Below are 12,941 nucleotides of genomic sequence, written 5' to 3' on the forward strand. Positions count from 1 at the left end.
GCAATCGATGGAAAAATTTAAGAAGGATCGTATAATTATAAATAAATAAAAGAAATTTCCATGAAACGAAACACCGCATAAGTCACGTAAAAGAATTTGCTGACGAAATAGTTATGACTTTGGATATTTATTAGGTATTTACTTTACACCGGCGTAACGCGGCGCATTATGTACACAAAATGTAAATCTATAATACAACGTCTAACACTCCGTTAACATTAGAAAAATAGTTCCACGCCTTTGTCACACTTCGGGAACCTATTAACGAGACAAATGAATTATGTACATAGAAATATGGAATATTTTCATTTTCTATTGGTAAAATAGACGCTTAATAATCTCGTTTTTTTTTTCATCGGCTGTCCAACCTTCCAATATATTTCGGACAGTCGTATTTATATTGGACCTCTCTAACTTAATTAATTAAAATACTGAGTATTTGGATGATCGATATATCATCGATGGATTGCCGTAGAAATATTTTTGTCATGTTAGGTTTTTTCTTTGGTGTCTTCTGACGCTCTCAGCATCGCTGAGAAAAAGCCCATTGGTCTTCTCATGAGATCCTTTGGTGGTCCATCTTCTACGACTTTACCTTCGTCGAAAACTATGACCCTGTCACAGTCTAATAGAGAAGCGACTCTATGCTGAAAGAGAGTAATAAAGTAATAAAGTAATTTTTTTTCCTTAACAAATTTAAAGGTTGTGAGTCAAGTTAGGGGACCCATATCGCGTTTGGTGTTTATGATCGATAGGCCTTGTCAAAAATGTGTGTAAATATAAGAGTGTCAACAAACCGCTATTGTGATTACTGTTCGACTTTTGAACGCTAATGAGGCAGCACGTAGTAATGACTGTTCTGTAGTTGGATCCAAAGCACTAGTTGCTTCATCTAAGATTACAACAGCAGATTGACGTAATGCAGCACGCGCCATACTTAAAAGTTGACGTTGACCAGCTGAGAAGTTTTCACCACCTTCTCGTACTTCAGAATCTGTATAAATATTGATAGTGATGTTCAATGCAGTAAGTATAAATATTAACCAGGTATTCTACTTATGGAAAATATGTTCACTTAGTCCTTCTGGATGAGATGAGATAATATCTTTTATCTGGGCCAATTCCAAAGCAGACCACAGTTCTTCATCCGTATGTTGGCATAAGGGGTCTAGGTTTTCCCTGTAAAAATTATGTTTCTTTTAAACCGTGGGAAGCTTTATAAAATATTATTCTAACTCGAATATACCTTAGATACGTACCTAACCGTGCCGCTGAACATAATGACATCCTGGGGAATAGTGGATAGTCGTGATCTAAGGGTACGTAGAGGAACCTGACGAATATCGATACCATCCAGGAGGATACGACCTTGATTAATTTCAACCAACTGAAGCAAAGACATGGCTGTTGAAGACTTTCCGCTGCCGGTTCGGCCGCATATACCCAGCTGCGATTATATGAAAAAATAACATTCTTAGCAATTCACTTAAAGCGGCAAATCTAACGATAGAAACTTATGATAAAATTACTTTTTGACCAGGAGGTATATGCAAGTTAAGATTCACAATCACAGGCTCTCTCTGAGGATCATATCTTAGTGAGACAGATTCGAAAATAATTTCCCCCTTACTGGGCCATTCCTTTGATACACTGTAACCTACAAACACGTTGCTTAGAATGACATTTTTAAATATTAAAAATAATGTCACTTAGAGAATGAGTTTAAGACATTTTACCATTCTCTCGATAATTTTCTTGTGGCGTTTTTGTATAGGCAGATAGACGCGCTACACTGCCCATGTACATTTCGATTTCGGAAACGAATTTGACTACCCAGTTCAAATATATTGGCACTAACAAGGTGTAATTAACAGCTAGGCCAACAAGGGCTGGAGTAACACGACTGGGATACAATTCAGCGGATATAATTGCAGTAAAAATTGCAGCTATCACAATAACTGCACCTAAATAGTCCTAAAATGTGGAATAAATAATTAGGTTTATGTATCGACTAAATTATATCTTATTCAGTAGGAGTTTTCTTTACCAAAGCAATTCCCAGCCACCTGCTACTCGTGTTCAGAATAAGGAATGCATTAGAATTTGAATCTAAATGCTCGACCATGTCTTCCATAAATCGCGATTGCTGTTTAGAAGCCCTCAGTGTTGTGAGACCAGCAAGTGTCTCAGAAAAATGTGCCGAAGCTGGACCACGAGTGCTAAAAACAATAAAGTAACATTAATTGTTATACTAGTTAATGTTTAAAGAATTACTTTTACCTTCCGTCAAGTCTTTGAAGTTCCCGTGCACTTCGCCTATAGAAACGTTGCAGGAAGTAATAAGCCATACAGGTTGGAAGTGCGGCAATCAAAAACCAAGGTGAAATTATGGCATTGACCAGCATGGCGGAGCCGCAAAGAAGCATAAAAGCTGTGAGTCGCTGCACCGATGTAGACAATTTCTATATGAATTAAAAAAACCATTGAGTAATCATGAGTAACTTTGGAATTTTATATGTACGATATACCTTATCAATAACACCCATATCGGCACTGAATCTATTTAGTATCCTTCCGATCGGCGTGTGCTCGAAAAAAAATAATGGAGCCTTGAGAAGACCTGCGATGGCTTCCTGGTGAAGACATCGACGAGCTCTTGCACCAGCCCATTGTCCAACTCCATTATAAAGAGCCGACAGAAGGATAGATCCTACTGATAGGGCTATGTAGATTTTGAAGTAAAAAACCGTCTGCGAACAAATTTTTCCATAGCTTAACCATGCATTTTTTCTGAGTTATTAATTACTTTATTCTCTTAATGTAACTCACATCTTCGTGTCTACGTTTGAATGAGTTCGGCATACTTCCTTGATCTGTCCATCTACTCAACCATAAATCAGTATAAACCCGAAGTGCCTGACAAGCCAAAGCTGCAGCAATGTAAGTGAGACCAGGTCCTATACCGCCAGCCTTTAAATAATCCAGCCATACCACAGAAGTGACCAAACCACTAGTATCTTCGCGAAGATCTTCTCCTGGATTTAAATGATGAGAGCTCGAGTTTTCTGAAAATATCAAAAATCAAATATTGAACCATTCTGAAATGGAAATTAACAGATTCATTTGTACTAACTATCATCCTCGTCGTCCACATCATCGACGATTCCAGACTCCGTAGACAGAAGCCTCTTCACGGGATGATGATCCCACTCTTGCGTTGGGGTACTTCTGTAAAAATATAATACCTCTTTACATTTTCCATAAACTGTACACAATATCGTAACATGCGGAACCAAAGAATTTATAACGTCGAAACACGAAAATCATGCGATCCAGGCAATCATTTGAAGATGCGCCACAAGTCTGTAAAACATACTTGTTCGTGTTTGTAGACATCAGTTTACGAAGTACACTTCGTTCCCTACTAAGTGTAGCCTCTTCTGAATTAAGGCTCACTATCCTGTAAGGCGCGTATATGTTATAATAATAGTCATTAATGATTTTAAGAAAATTTCACATACCTCCCAGAGAAGATCTGCTTGAGCATACTGTTATGCTGGCCATTGTCAATGGTATTGTATCTCTTCCTAAACAAGTAATTAAAACAATGAAGCGAATGACTTTCAGTATATAATAATGTAATGATATATTTTTATAATTACATGCAACATACCTAGGAACTATATAATGACTTTCTAATATAGTGGGAGTACTACTCTGTCGCAAGACTGGTGGTGGATGTTTTGGTGGCTGAAGACTAGTGGCTCTTACAGCATTTCGATGTTTTTTTGATCTTCTTCTAACAATTCCCCACTCTTCGGTCGGTACTGGAAGATCAGTAAGATCATGCGCAAGGTATCTAGAACCTAACAATGTAGACCTTCTCATTCTGAGTGGGACGAAGGTTGGCGGTGTCTAAAAAAAAGAAATTAATGAATAATCACGTTGTAAAACAATTATAAGGGTTACTGACCACGTGAGCATCTTGATCAGTGCTCCAGGAGCCATCGCTGGTATGTCTATGTCTAACGGTGATACCAATCCTTGATATCAATCTCACCAAGGACCACCGATCTCTAGCAGTTTTGTGTGCTCGATGTTGATCGTCCTGCCTACGCGCAGCTTCCTTCCATTCAGCTGCCAATTCAGGATCGTGATCTTCGATCCAAGATCTAGATCCTACTGCACGAAGTCTACATCCTTCCATAGCTACGATCTACAATTACAAAAAAAAAAAAACAATTTATATATTGTATTCGTGTCAATAGATTTCTACGTATACAATGTATACCTGCTCGGCTGCAGACATCAATTCTAATCTATGGGTCACCATGATCACGGAACGACCTCTTCTGAGTAAGAGTCTTTGAATACCATGGTCAAAAATTTGTTGCCCTACTTGTTGGTCCAAGGCCGACAATGGATCGTCCTGAAAATATGAGCTTAGAGATTCTGTTCACAAATAGGGATAGAGGAATTCGGTAATAATAGTCAAACCAAGATTATGGTGTCAGCATCGCTATAGATGGCTCTGGCTATTGTGATCCTCTGCTTCTGACCACCGCTTAGATTTATTCCCTTTTCTCCGATCCTTGTCAAGTCTCGACCTGGCAGGATGTCCACATCAGGTTGCAGAGCACAGGCTCTCAGAACACTACGATATCTTCTAGGACGATATTCAGAGCCAAAGAGGATGTTATCCCTTAGTGTTGCGTTAAGGAGCCATGGCTTTTGTGCTACGTACGCTACTTTCGTACCCCTGATGAAAATATCGCTTAGGGAAATGATCGGTACCAGTCCAATAGTTTGAATACTTACTTGGCCCATTCGACTCTTCCACTAACTTTGGATATTTCTCCAAGTATCGCCGAGAGTAAGGACGTTTTCCCACTTCCAATTCGACCAACGACCAGGGTCAGTTTACCTAAATGATTATTAAGATGTAACATTATTCTTGACAAGATTTTACATTTACTTAGGATGGCATTATTTTACCTCGTGGAAAACAAAGATCATTAACTATTAGCTGATTGTCCTCGCAACCCCAAGAGAAGATCCCGTCCATCCTGACTACAAAATCTTTGAAATCGGAATCTTTTTCAAAAACCGTATCAGAAGATGATGCATGAGTTAAGTCATCGTTTATATTTAAATGACAGTGATGATCCTCCTCTCCTTCTTCGATGTTGTCCAAAGAACCAAAAATTAATACACCCTGAGTGTTATTCGCCTCTGCCTAGATCAGTTAATGGATAACAGTTTTATTTACTTGTATTTTTCTTATTAAATAATATATACAAATATAGAATACTCACGACGCTGCCGATAGAATTGTTTTTGGAATTATCAATACTTCCAGTGTCATTTACTTCCTCATCAGGAAGTATATTCACAGCTTCCGGTAGGAGCAAGAATTCCTCAAGTCTCGTCGTCGAGATCTGCAATGTGAATTTCAGTGTCCACAGAGCTGTTTCAACATGGCATAACGTTAATTTGTAATTACCATTGCGTTTATAATAATGGGAACTATAACGGGGAATATGAACAGCGGTACAGTCAGTTGTGAAAATAAGGCCAGACTGGCAAAGACATTTCCAGCATCCAAATGTCGTTCTTCCACCCAAAAGTAAACGCCGAATGTGAACAGAGTCATCAGAACTGAGGAAGCGTGCGTAAGAAAAGCTGTAAAAAAAATATAAAGTTAATAAATCACAGAACGTGCAAATATTCGTGATATAAGTTTAGAATACTAAAACCTACTAATCAACGCCCAGTAGAAAGAATCCTTGTCTAATAGTTTCAGTTCCTGATTTCTAGTTTGTCGGATTCTATTTTCAAAGAGATCCTCCCATGCTCTAAGCTTCACTAAACGCATCCCCTGAAGAACTTCATTGACTAGTCTAAGTCGTGCGTCGCTCCTTTCCTAAAGAATCATTGAAGAAATAAAAAATGAAATTATATTCAAATATATAACCTTACAAAATTCAAATCAATGGAGAACGTACTGTAATTGATTTTGAGTTGATCGACATTTTCTTTCCCAGATATAGCTGCATTGGAGTGACTATTAAGATGCAACAGACTGCACCGACAATAGCACTGATTCCCAATTTTAGATAAAGAAGAAAAATTATAGCAAAGATCTAAAAGAAGTTACGATGAATTCCAGTTTATTTTTCTAAAACATATTCATAATAAAATACCTTCAGTGGTACAGCCCAAGTGTAATGGCCGATCCAAAAGAAGCTCATTACGTTGTACGCATCTTCGGCCATTAAATTTGTTAGTGTTCCAATGTCTGCCGTTTGATGACGCTGTACGTCCTTCTCTTTTTCCTTTTCAGGTGGTTTCTCTTCCTCGATAATACTCCACGAGCAAAGTCTTAGAGCTTTATCATACACTAATGCCTATTTTGTTTAATTAATAAGCAATTAGATGTAAATCAAGACTTTCTGATATAGATCGTTAAGATGACCTGATATAGCGATTAATTAAATTTGATTAACTTTACATACCTGAAGAGCTGTTCTGAGATGAATACCTTCGATATTTAGAATATGCGTCGACGCCTGGCTGAGTGTACTTTGTAAAATGACCGCAAGAAATATCAAAACCCCCAAGAAGTATCCATTTTGAATTAGTTGATGAATGGTAACAAAATTCTAAAATCCAAATTACCATCACAATACAATTAACAACGCTTTATATGCTCACTAAATTTTTGACCTACCCCATAATTAATATTACGATGACCCACAGTTGAATTTTGAGTAGCAGAAATATAATCAATAATTCTCGAAATGGCCATTGGTCCCACAAGAGTCGTAGCATCCCCTAATAGCTTAAGAATGCCGCCAATAGTAAAAGAAAACCAAACTCGCCTCCAGAAGCATCTCCATAAAGACAACTTGCCATTTTTACATTTTTTCTGAAAAATGAGTTACTCCTTAACATACTTCATAATTTTTTTCGGAAAGACAGTTCATCAAGAAAGTACATCAGGAACTTCTTACTTTCTCATCCTCATAGATGCTACGAAATTTCTCAAACTGCACCTTGGTAGTTTCCGCTTCCGGTAACTCACCAAGGTCGAGTAAATCCAAGGGCGCTTGATACCCTCGTGCCAAAAGTTTGACAACCCAGTGAAAAGTGAGTCTGCTGAGTAATGTAGAGCTATCATGCTGGTAGGAAGTGTGTGTATGTTCGATGTGACGTACCGTGTACCGTTTACTCCTTCGCATCTAAACACGTCAAGAAAGTCCAAAGTTATTTATGAGAACGTAAACGCCGCAAGGTTATGCTGTTTAGTCCTCGAAAATTTTAGCGTTGCAAATAAACGTCACGGCGTCATATAAAAAAATAATATTTTCAGACAGTGAATTCGCTATTTTCCAAAAAAACTCTATTCAAATTTCCCGCTACAGTATACCATTCTAATCTACCTGCACTAATTAGGCATACCTAAAAATAGAACAGAGTATAAATATGTCCGTCTACGTACACCCTCGATATTCGAATTACACAACAGGATATAAAAATAATGAGACTATATAATTGAGTCCAGGATCTGTCAAGGACAAAACCCATCATGGATGCTGTGATCCTAGAAAATTAAGGTGGTTCAGCAAGACCTCACCGTAACGTTAAAATTAGATGAACCTGTAGAAGATATCCTGAAGATAACCTGATATCTTTAACGGCGTCATATTATATGTGCCATTAAATGATCCATTATACTCTGCAATAAACTCCGATTAAGGAAATTCAAGTTCCTATACATCCACTATAAGTTATCTACAAAAAGGTTTAAACAGCTCAGAGTATTAATTAAAAAGCTAATTCAAAGCTTCTCAGAGAGGTAAAACGGCGTTTAACATTTCAACGCGATAAGCACGCGCCAACATATAGTAATAACTATTATTATGCAAATAAGCTTTGCCCTGTCATAAACTGTGTATAATATAAAATGGCTGGCTACGTACTATCCTGGAAATTGTCGATAGCGAGGTACTTACTCTTCCTCTAGCTGTTTAAACCCAGCAGTAATAAGTTTGCGCGTTAATCTTGGCCTGTTTACATGATAACTACTTACGGAGAGTAATCGCCACTAGACGAAGAAGAAGGGTACCGAGGCGTTAGGTTAGGTTTTATCTCGCAACAGAGAGAGTAGAGAGAAAACGGTTTTCAGACAGACAGAAAAATATAAGAAGATTAAGTACCTAGCGAAAGATTACAGTAATTGTCGGCATTCTCCCTTACCATTTTGTAAAGCGTAAAGGAATCAATCATGGCGAGCAAACCGCAACAGCAGGATGCGGCGGCAGTAGAAAACATTCGAACGTATACGATGGTAAGGCCAAATCTAAAATGGACATCACTTGAAAAATGATTGCATAACAAACAGATCGATAAATTTACTCGACTCATCATATGAACCGGATATCTCAAATTGGAACCGAATAATCAAACACAGTACCATTATTAGTTTCATCTTTGATTTATAAAAAATACTCTTATCATTTAATTGCATTATTTACCTGTGTAAATAAATTAATCTCCATGCACGCGCCACGGCCATTATTGTAAATCCACCGCCGGAAATCGCCACTCCGAGCCCATCTCTTACTTCCGTTTGACGATGGACCACCCAGCAAGAGATTGTTGCCAGGATACTCAGAAATGGAAGTATAGCTGCCGGTACTAGTAAGGATTCCAAGAGCTCGAATAGGAGTATCAATAGTAACGAGATGCATAATAATGTTCTTGTATTATGCAGCGGAAGTAAAACAGCTGTTAGTCTGCAACACACAGTTATCATAGGAATCGCTTTATGTTTACAGTGCGAAATAGGTTATGTATGATCAGTATGGTATTGCAATTGGTGATGCATTAAAATAGTATCACTATGTATTCACTTCGAATAACAATGTTAACGAGATGCATGATAACGATCTTGTACTATACAGTGGAAGTAAAATAGCTGTCATTTTAATAATGTATGGTTACCGTAGGAAATCTTCCATGTTGGCAATACGAAATAGATTGACGAGCCAATACGTATGAATAGCCTCAACGAATAGGTTATGTGTACTCCGCATGTTACTGCAGCTATTATGCATTATAAGAATGTTACCTGATTCTCTTATATATACCATTATGTGTCTTTCTATTTTCAATTAATAAAACCGGTAACTGTATATCAAGTGACACTACACGATATTAAGTAGCACTGTACACTCCTGACGCAAACATGTTGCGTATAACGTAGTATAAGAATGAAGAATGAAACGAAATCCGAAGCTTTCTGTCGAACTCGTGAATATATCAAACCCGTTTCAGATTTACGTGTACTGCAAACACAAGGAAATCCCAGCGCGCGGGCCTCATTGTCCGCCATTAAAATTCTGTCAACCTCGTCGATGACGTAACCGAATTCAAAGTAGCTGTACGTTTGCCACGGTTTGATTTGATTGTATAACTGCAGTTATTGTTGTATTCAGACAACTTGTTTATTTACAGTGGCAGGTAACGTCAATTGAAGTTTTATTAAACATTTTTAAATGGTTCTTCGCAATGCTTGATGTACGTTAGGAAGTTATATATACATAGAAGCAATTCAAACGAATCGTTTGTTCTTTGTAAGGAAGTTCTTTATATAGAATTGTGCAACACATTTATATTTAGTATCTAAGATTGACGGTGTATTTTTGTGGCATAGAGACGACAGTTCCAAATTTTAATATGGATTTGATTTCTTCAAGGATATATTTCGAATCAACATTGTCAGAAAGTGTCGTAATCCGAGAGTATCGTAAGAGCTCGTTTGCGTGCGGGTGTATTATGTTTGCTGGAAGAATCACGCGTCGCACGTGTTTTGCCTTAACTTTGTGATTCTTCAGTGTAGTAAACACGAAGAGTTACGAGGAAGCAGATAAAAGTACACGCCTTCCTGGAATATCCGAAGATTAATTAATCAAACGTAATACATTATAATCAAAGTAATTATGACTTCTTTTATGGAATTTCCTACGTTTTGTATTAATGTTTCTTCCCCTATTTTTTCATTATCAAATATATTTTTTTAATATATTATCAATATCGTGGAGAAATCCACAAGCCATTAGTAACTAAATACATTGGTACGTTACACAGTAACGATAAAGTATACCTCAAATATAACAAAATTTTTAATTAATAAATATTGCACGTTAATATGACTCTCCTTTTGATTAAAATTCACATGAAATTTTTACCGTACGTACAATCATTAAAAGTAATTCTAATTAGTAATTTATGCAAAACGAATGACTCACGTTGATCTGTCTATACGTACGTGTTTCAATTTAATAGCCTTTGATTCACGTAGTACCGACAACGGCTATAAGTATGCTAATTATAAAGGCGATACCGAGAACGAATTAACATACAGGGTGCATTGAACAGCCTATTATATATATATACATCACAAAATAGATGATTCGTTGCGTGCAGAAACTACGTAAACAACCAATGGATTTCTTATCCATATTTAAATAGCAACATCTTAACAGGATAAAATAGTATCAGTACCATTTTCAGGGGTCATCCGCTTATGGTATGTCCTTATCGAAGAGTCCCCTGAACTTGTTACTGATAAAATAAGCTTCCCATATACAGGCTACAGCCGACCGGAAATTCCTTTCTCTTTCAAAATAATCATCATGGACCACCATTGCGTAATTAGATAAAATTCTTGAGATACATACGTAACTGCTATAGCCAGATGAATCATCCATTAATGAAGGTACTTTAAACGCTAAGTTTTTAAACTCGCTTCACTTAACCCCATTGGGAATTCCCAACAGTGTTTTCCCCATAGAGAACAAACTTATTCACTCGCTTCAATTTTATTAATTGACAGTTCAAAGAATGTATGATCGAACGTGATATAGTATACAAAGGTTTACTTACTTGTGTGTTTTCGTGCATCTATACTTGACTGACAGAACACAGGCGACGAAGAATGTCAAAACGGCAACAAAGACGTTCACCAGCTCTACAATACAGTCCCCATCTGAATTGGTCGTCCCACTTACGCGCACAGTGGTACCATTTTCGCTTTTCCAGGACCACACAAGGTGTCTTCCGGGCGGCACCAGAAGACGGGATAACGAGCTCACCTCCTCGCAGATTCCCATGGTGCTCGTTATCGATAATCACTGCTGTTAATCATACGTAGGTTAAATGACGACGATTTCTCATCCCTTAGAACACTTGATCCCTTAGTCACTTGGTCCATTAATTCTCATTTCCTTACGGCCACTGCTAATTAAGGTCTCTTCTCAATCTCTTTCTTACATGTCCTGCGTCCAAGCCACGCGTTACATTTTCCAGTTGAAGTCGATTGAGCAATTTTAAATCTAAGCAGAACAGAGGCGAAAGTTTTGTAAAATATCTGGCAAACAGACTGCATGCATGTCTTATAAACACGCATTTAGTATGCAGCTAACGACAAGCTTATATACTATACTCGGCATACGTTACGTTAGAAAAGGTAGAAAAGGGAATAGAAAACTATCGTATGTACACTTCCTCTCTGAAATATATACTGCTATGTACATTTGTATATATTTATAGAATAACGTCAATCGAAGCATTTGAAGCTTCCGTGCGATCGGTAACAGTCTCCTCTTCACATGATAAATTATCCTCGTTTATTATCACAGCATTTTTCAGGCATAACACATCGGCCCCAGTTTTATGCGTCGCGTCGGTCCTGTCTTTCATCTGCCGCTCTTTAAACGAATCTGCCGCGACCCGTTTAAGATTAATAGCCAGTTTCCAGTGGTACGCGTGGGACTCGATTAATGTCAGGGAAGCACCAAACTTCACTCATTGAAGCCTTCAAACATCCTATTGTATTTTTTTTTTGTATAGCGTGCTTCATAGCGTCGCGACGCTATTTCCGTTATGCAAGATAAATACGTTAAAACTATTATATACATAGTCATTTCTACACCCGAAAAGTGACATCTTGACCGATAACTGTCATAAACAAAGAGGCTACTTTTATTAATTTACCATTTTTTTAACTACTTGATTATACTTTTCAGTACATATGTCTTGTATCTGATAGGATGCGAGTCTGGCTATAGGTATTTAGGTAACTGACCCCATGACAGAAAAGACCCCAGTGTTAATTGCTTATATTAACACCTCGGCCCTTGCGGCAGCATGTTGAATGCTACTAGGACACATACTCAACGTAACGTGCTATTTTTGACAAATTTCTTTTGTGGATCGATTTAATTAAGGACGAAACTGTACGGTAAATTTATCGAAACATTTAAAAAAAAAAGTAATATTTATTTATTAAGTCTCAGTCCATAAGTACCTCGTACGGATGAGCTTGCACGTATACTGGCACTGATTCCGACACTAACAGTTTTCCTCAACTTGTTCCAAGAAATCGAATGGCCTGTTGATATATGATCGGTATAAATCGAATGGATGCTGCAGAAGCTTTGATCTACTTTTAAACTGGCGCTTTTTGATGATTGACGAATCGCAATGATTGTTGATAGTTCAATCATTCGTTACTAGTTGTTTATACATTTTTTAACTGTGATACGTTTCACAGGTGTTTTTACTTGATGTATTAACCACGTGTCTTGATCCTCGTGGAAACGAAGAACAGAGCTCCGTTCTTGTTGACGGCGCGCGCAGTACTGACTGGCTCACGAAGAGAGAGACCAGCTTCACTGGCTTCGCTACAGAGAGATTTTCTGATACGTGAGTCACAGTCGTGGAATCGCTATGCCAGATACTTGCTCATTGTTTAACTAGTAGCATCCAAAGGCGTGGTGACTGCGAGAAAGAGACTCGTGCGAATTTTCAATTCGACGAATTGTTTACTGGAGCAATATTGATGTGGATGACATACAAGATTTTCGGAAAAAATT

At 37.7% G+C, this 12,941-nt stretch overlaps 1 protein-coding gene across 2 annotated transcripts; it reads right to left on the reverse strand.

The window, feature by feature from the left end:
- Positions 1–108: 108 nt before the first annotated feature.
- Positions 109–12,716, reverse strand: LOC107267817 (ATP-binding cassette sub-family C member Sur). 2 transcript variants are annotated; one of them, XM_025085514.1, is made up of 31 exons: positions 12,374–12,716; positions 10,951–11,399; positions 8,538–8,798; positions 8,260–8,362; positions 7,014–7,241; positions 6,731–6,928; positions 6,516–6,662; positions 6,204–6,407; positions 6,006–6,143; positions 5,761–5,923; positions 5,504–5,682; positions 5,316–5,438; positions 4,996–5,236; positions 4,819–4,924; positions 4,498–4,759; positions 4,292–4,429; positions 3,974–4,216; positions 3,674–3,915; positions 3,522–3,587; positions 3,377–3,460; positions 3,134–3,228; positions 2,830–3,065; positions 2,529–2,750; positions 2,281–2,462; positions 2,048–2,219; positions 1,737–1,974; positions 1,530–1,657; positions 1,260–1,447; positions 1,076–1,179; positions 798–994; positions 109–647 (listed from the first exon to the last, which is right to left on the reverse strand). In XM_025085514.1, exons 2-31 carry the CDS (start codon positions 11,175–11,177, stop codon positions 492–494), a joined length of 5,271 nt encoding a protein of 1,756 aa, XP_024941282.1. In that variant the 5' UTR covers positions 11,178–11,399; positions 12,374–12,716; the 3' UTR covers positions 109–491. The 2 variants fall into 2 exon arrangements, with proteins under 2 accessions (XP_024941282.1, XP_015595444.1); XM_015739958.2 differs by lacking the exon at positions 3,377–3,460.
- Positions 12,717–12,941: the final 225 nt, after the last annotated feature.

This window comes from Cephus cinctus, unplaced genomic scaffold, assembly GCF_000341935.2.
Source record: "Cephus cinctus unplaced genomic scaffold, Ccin1 Ccin1_scaffold0029, whole genome shotgun sequence".
Taxonomy (NCBI): Eukaryota; Metazoa; Arthropoda; class Insecta; order Hymenoptera; family Cephidae; genus Cephus; species Cephus cinctus.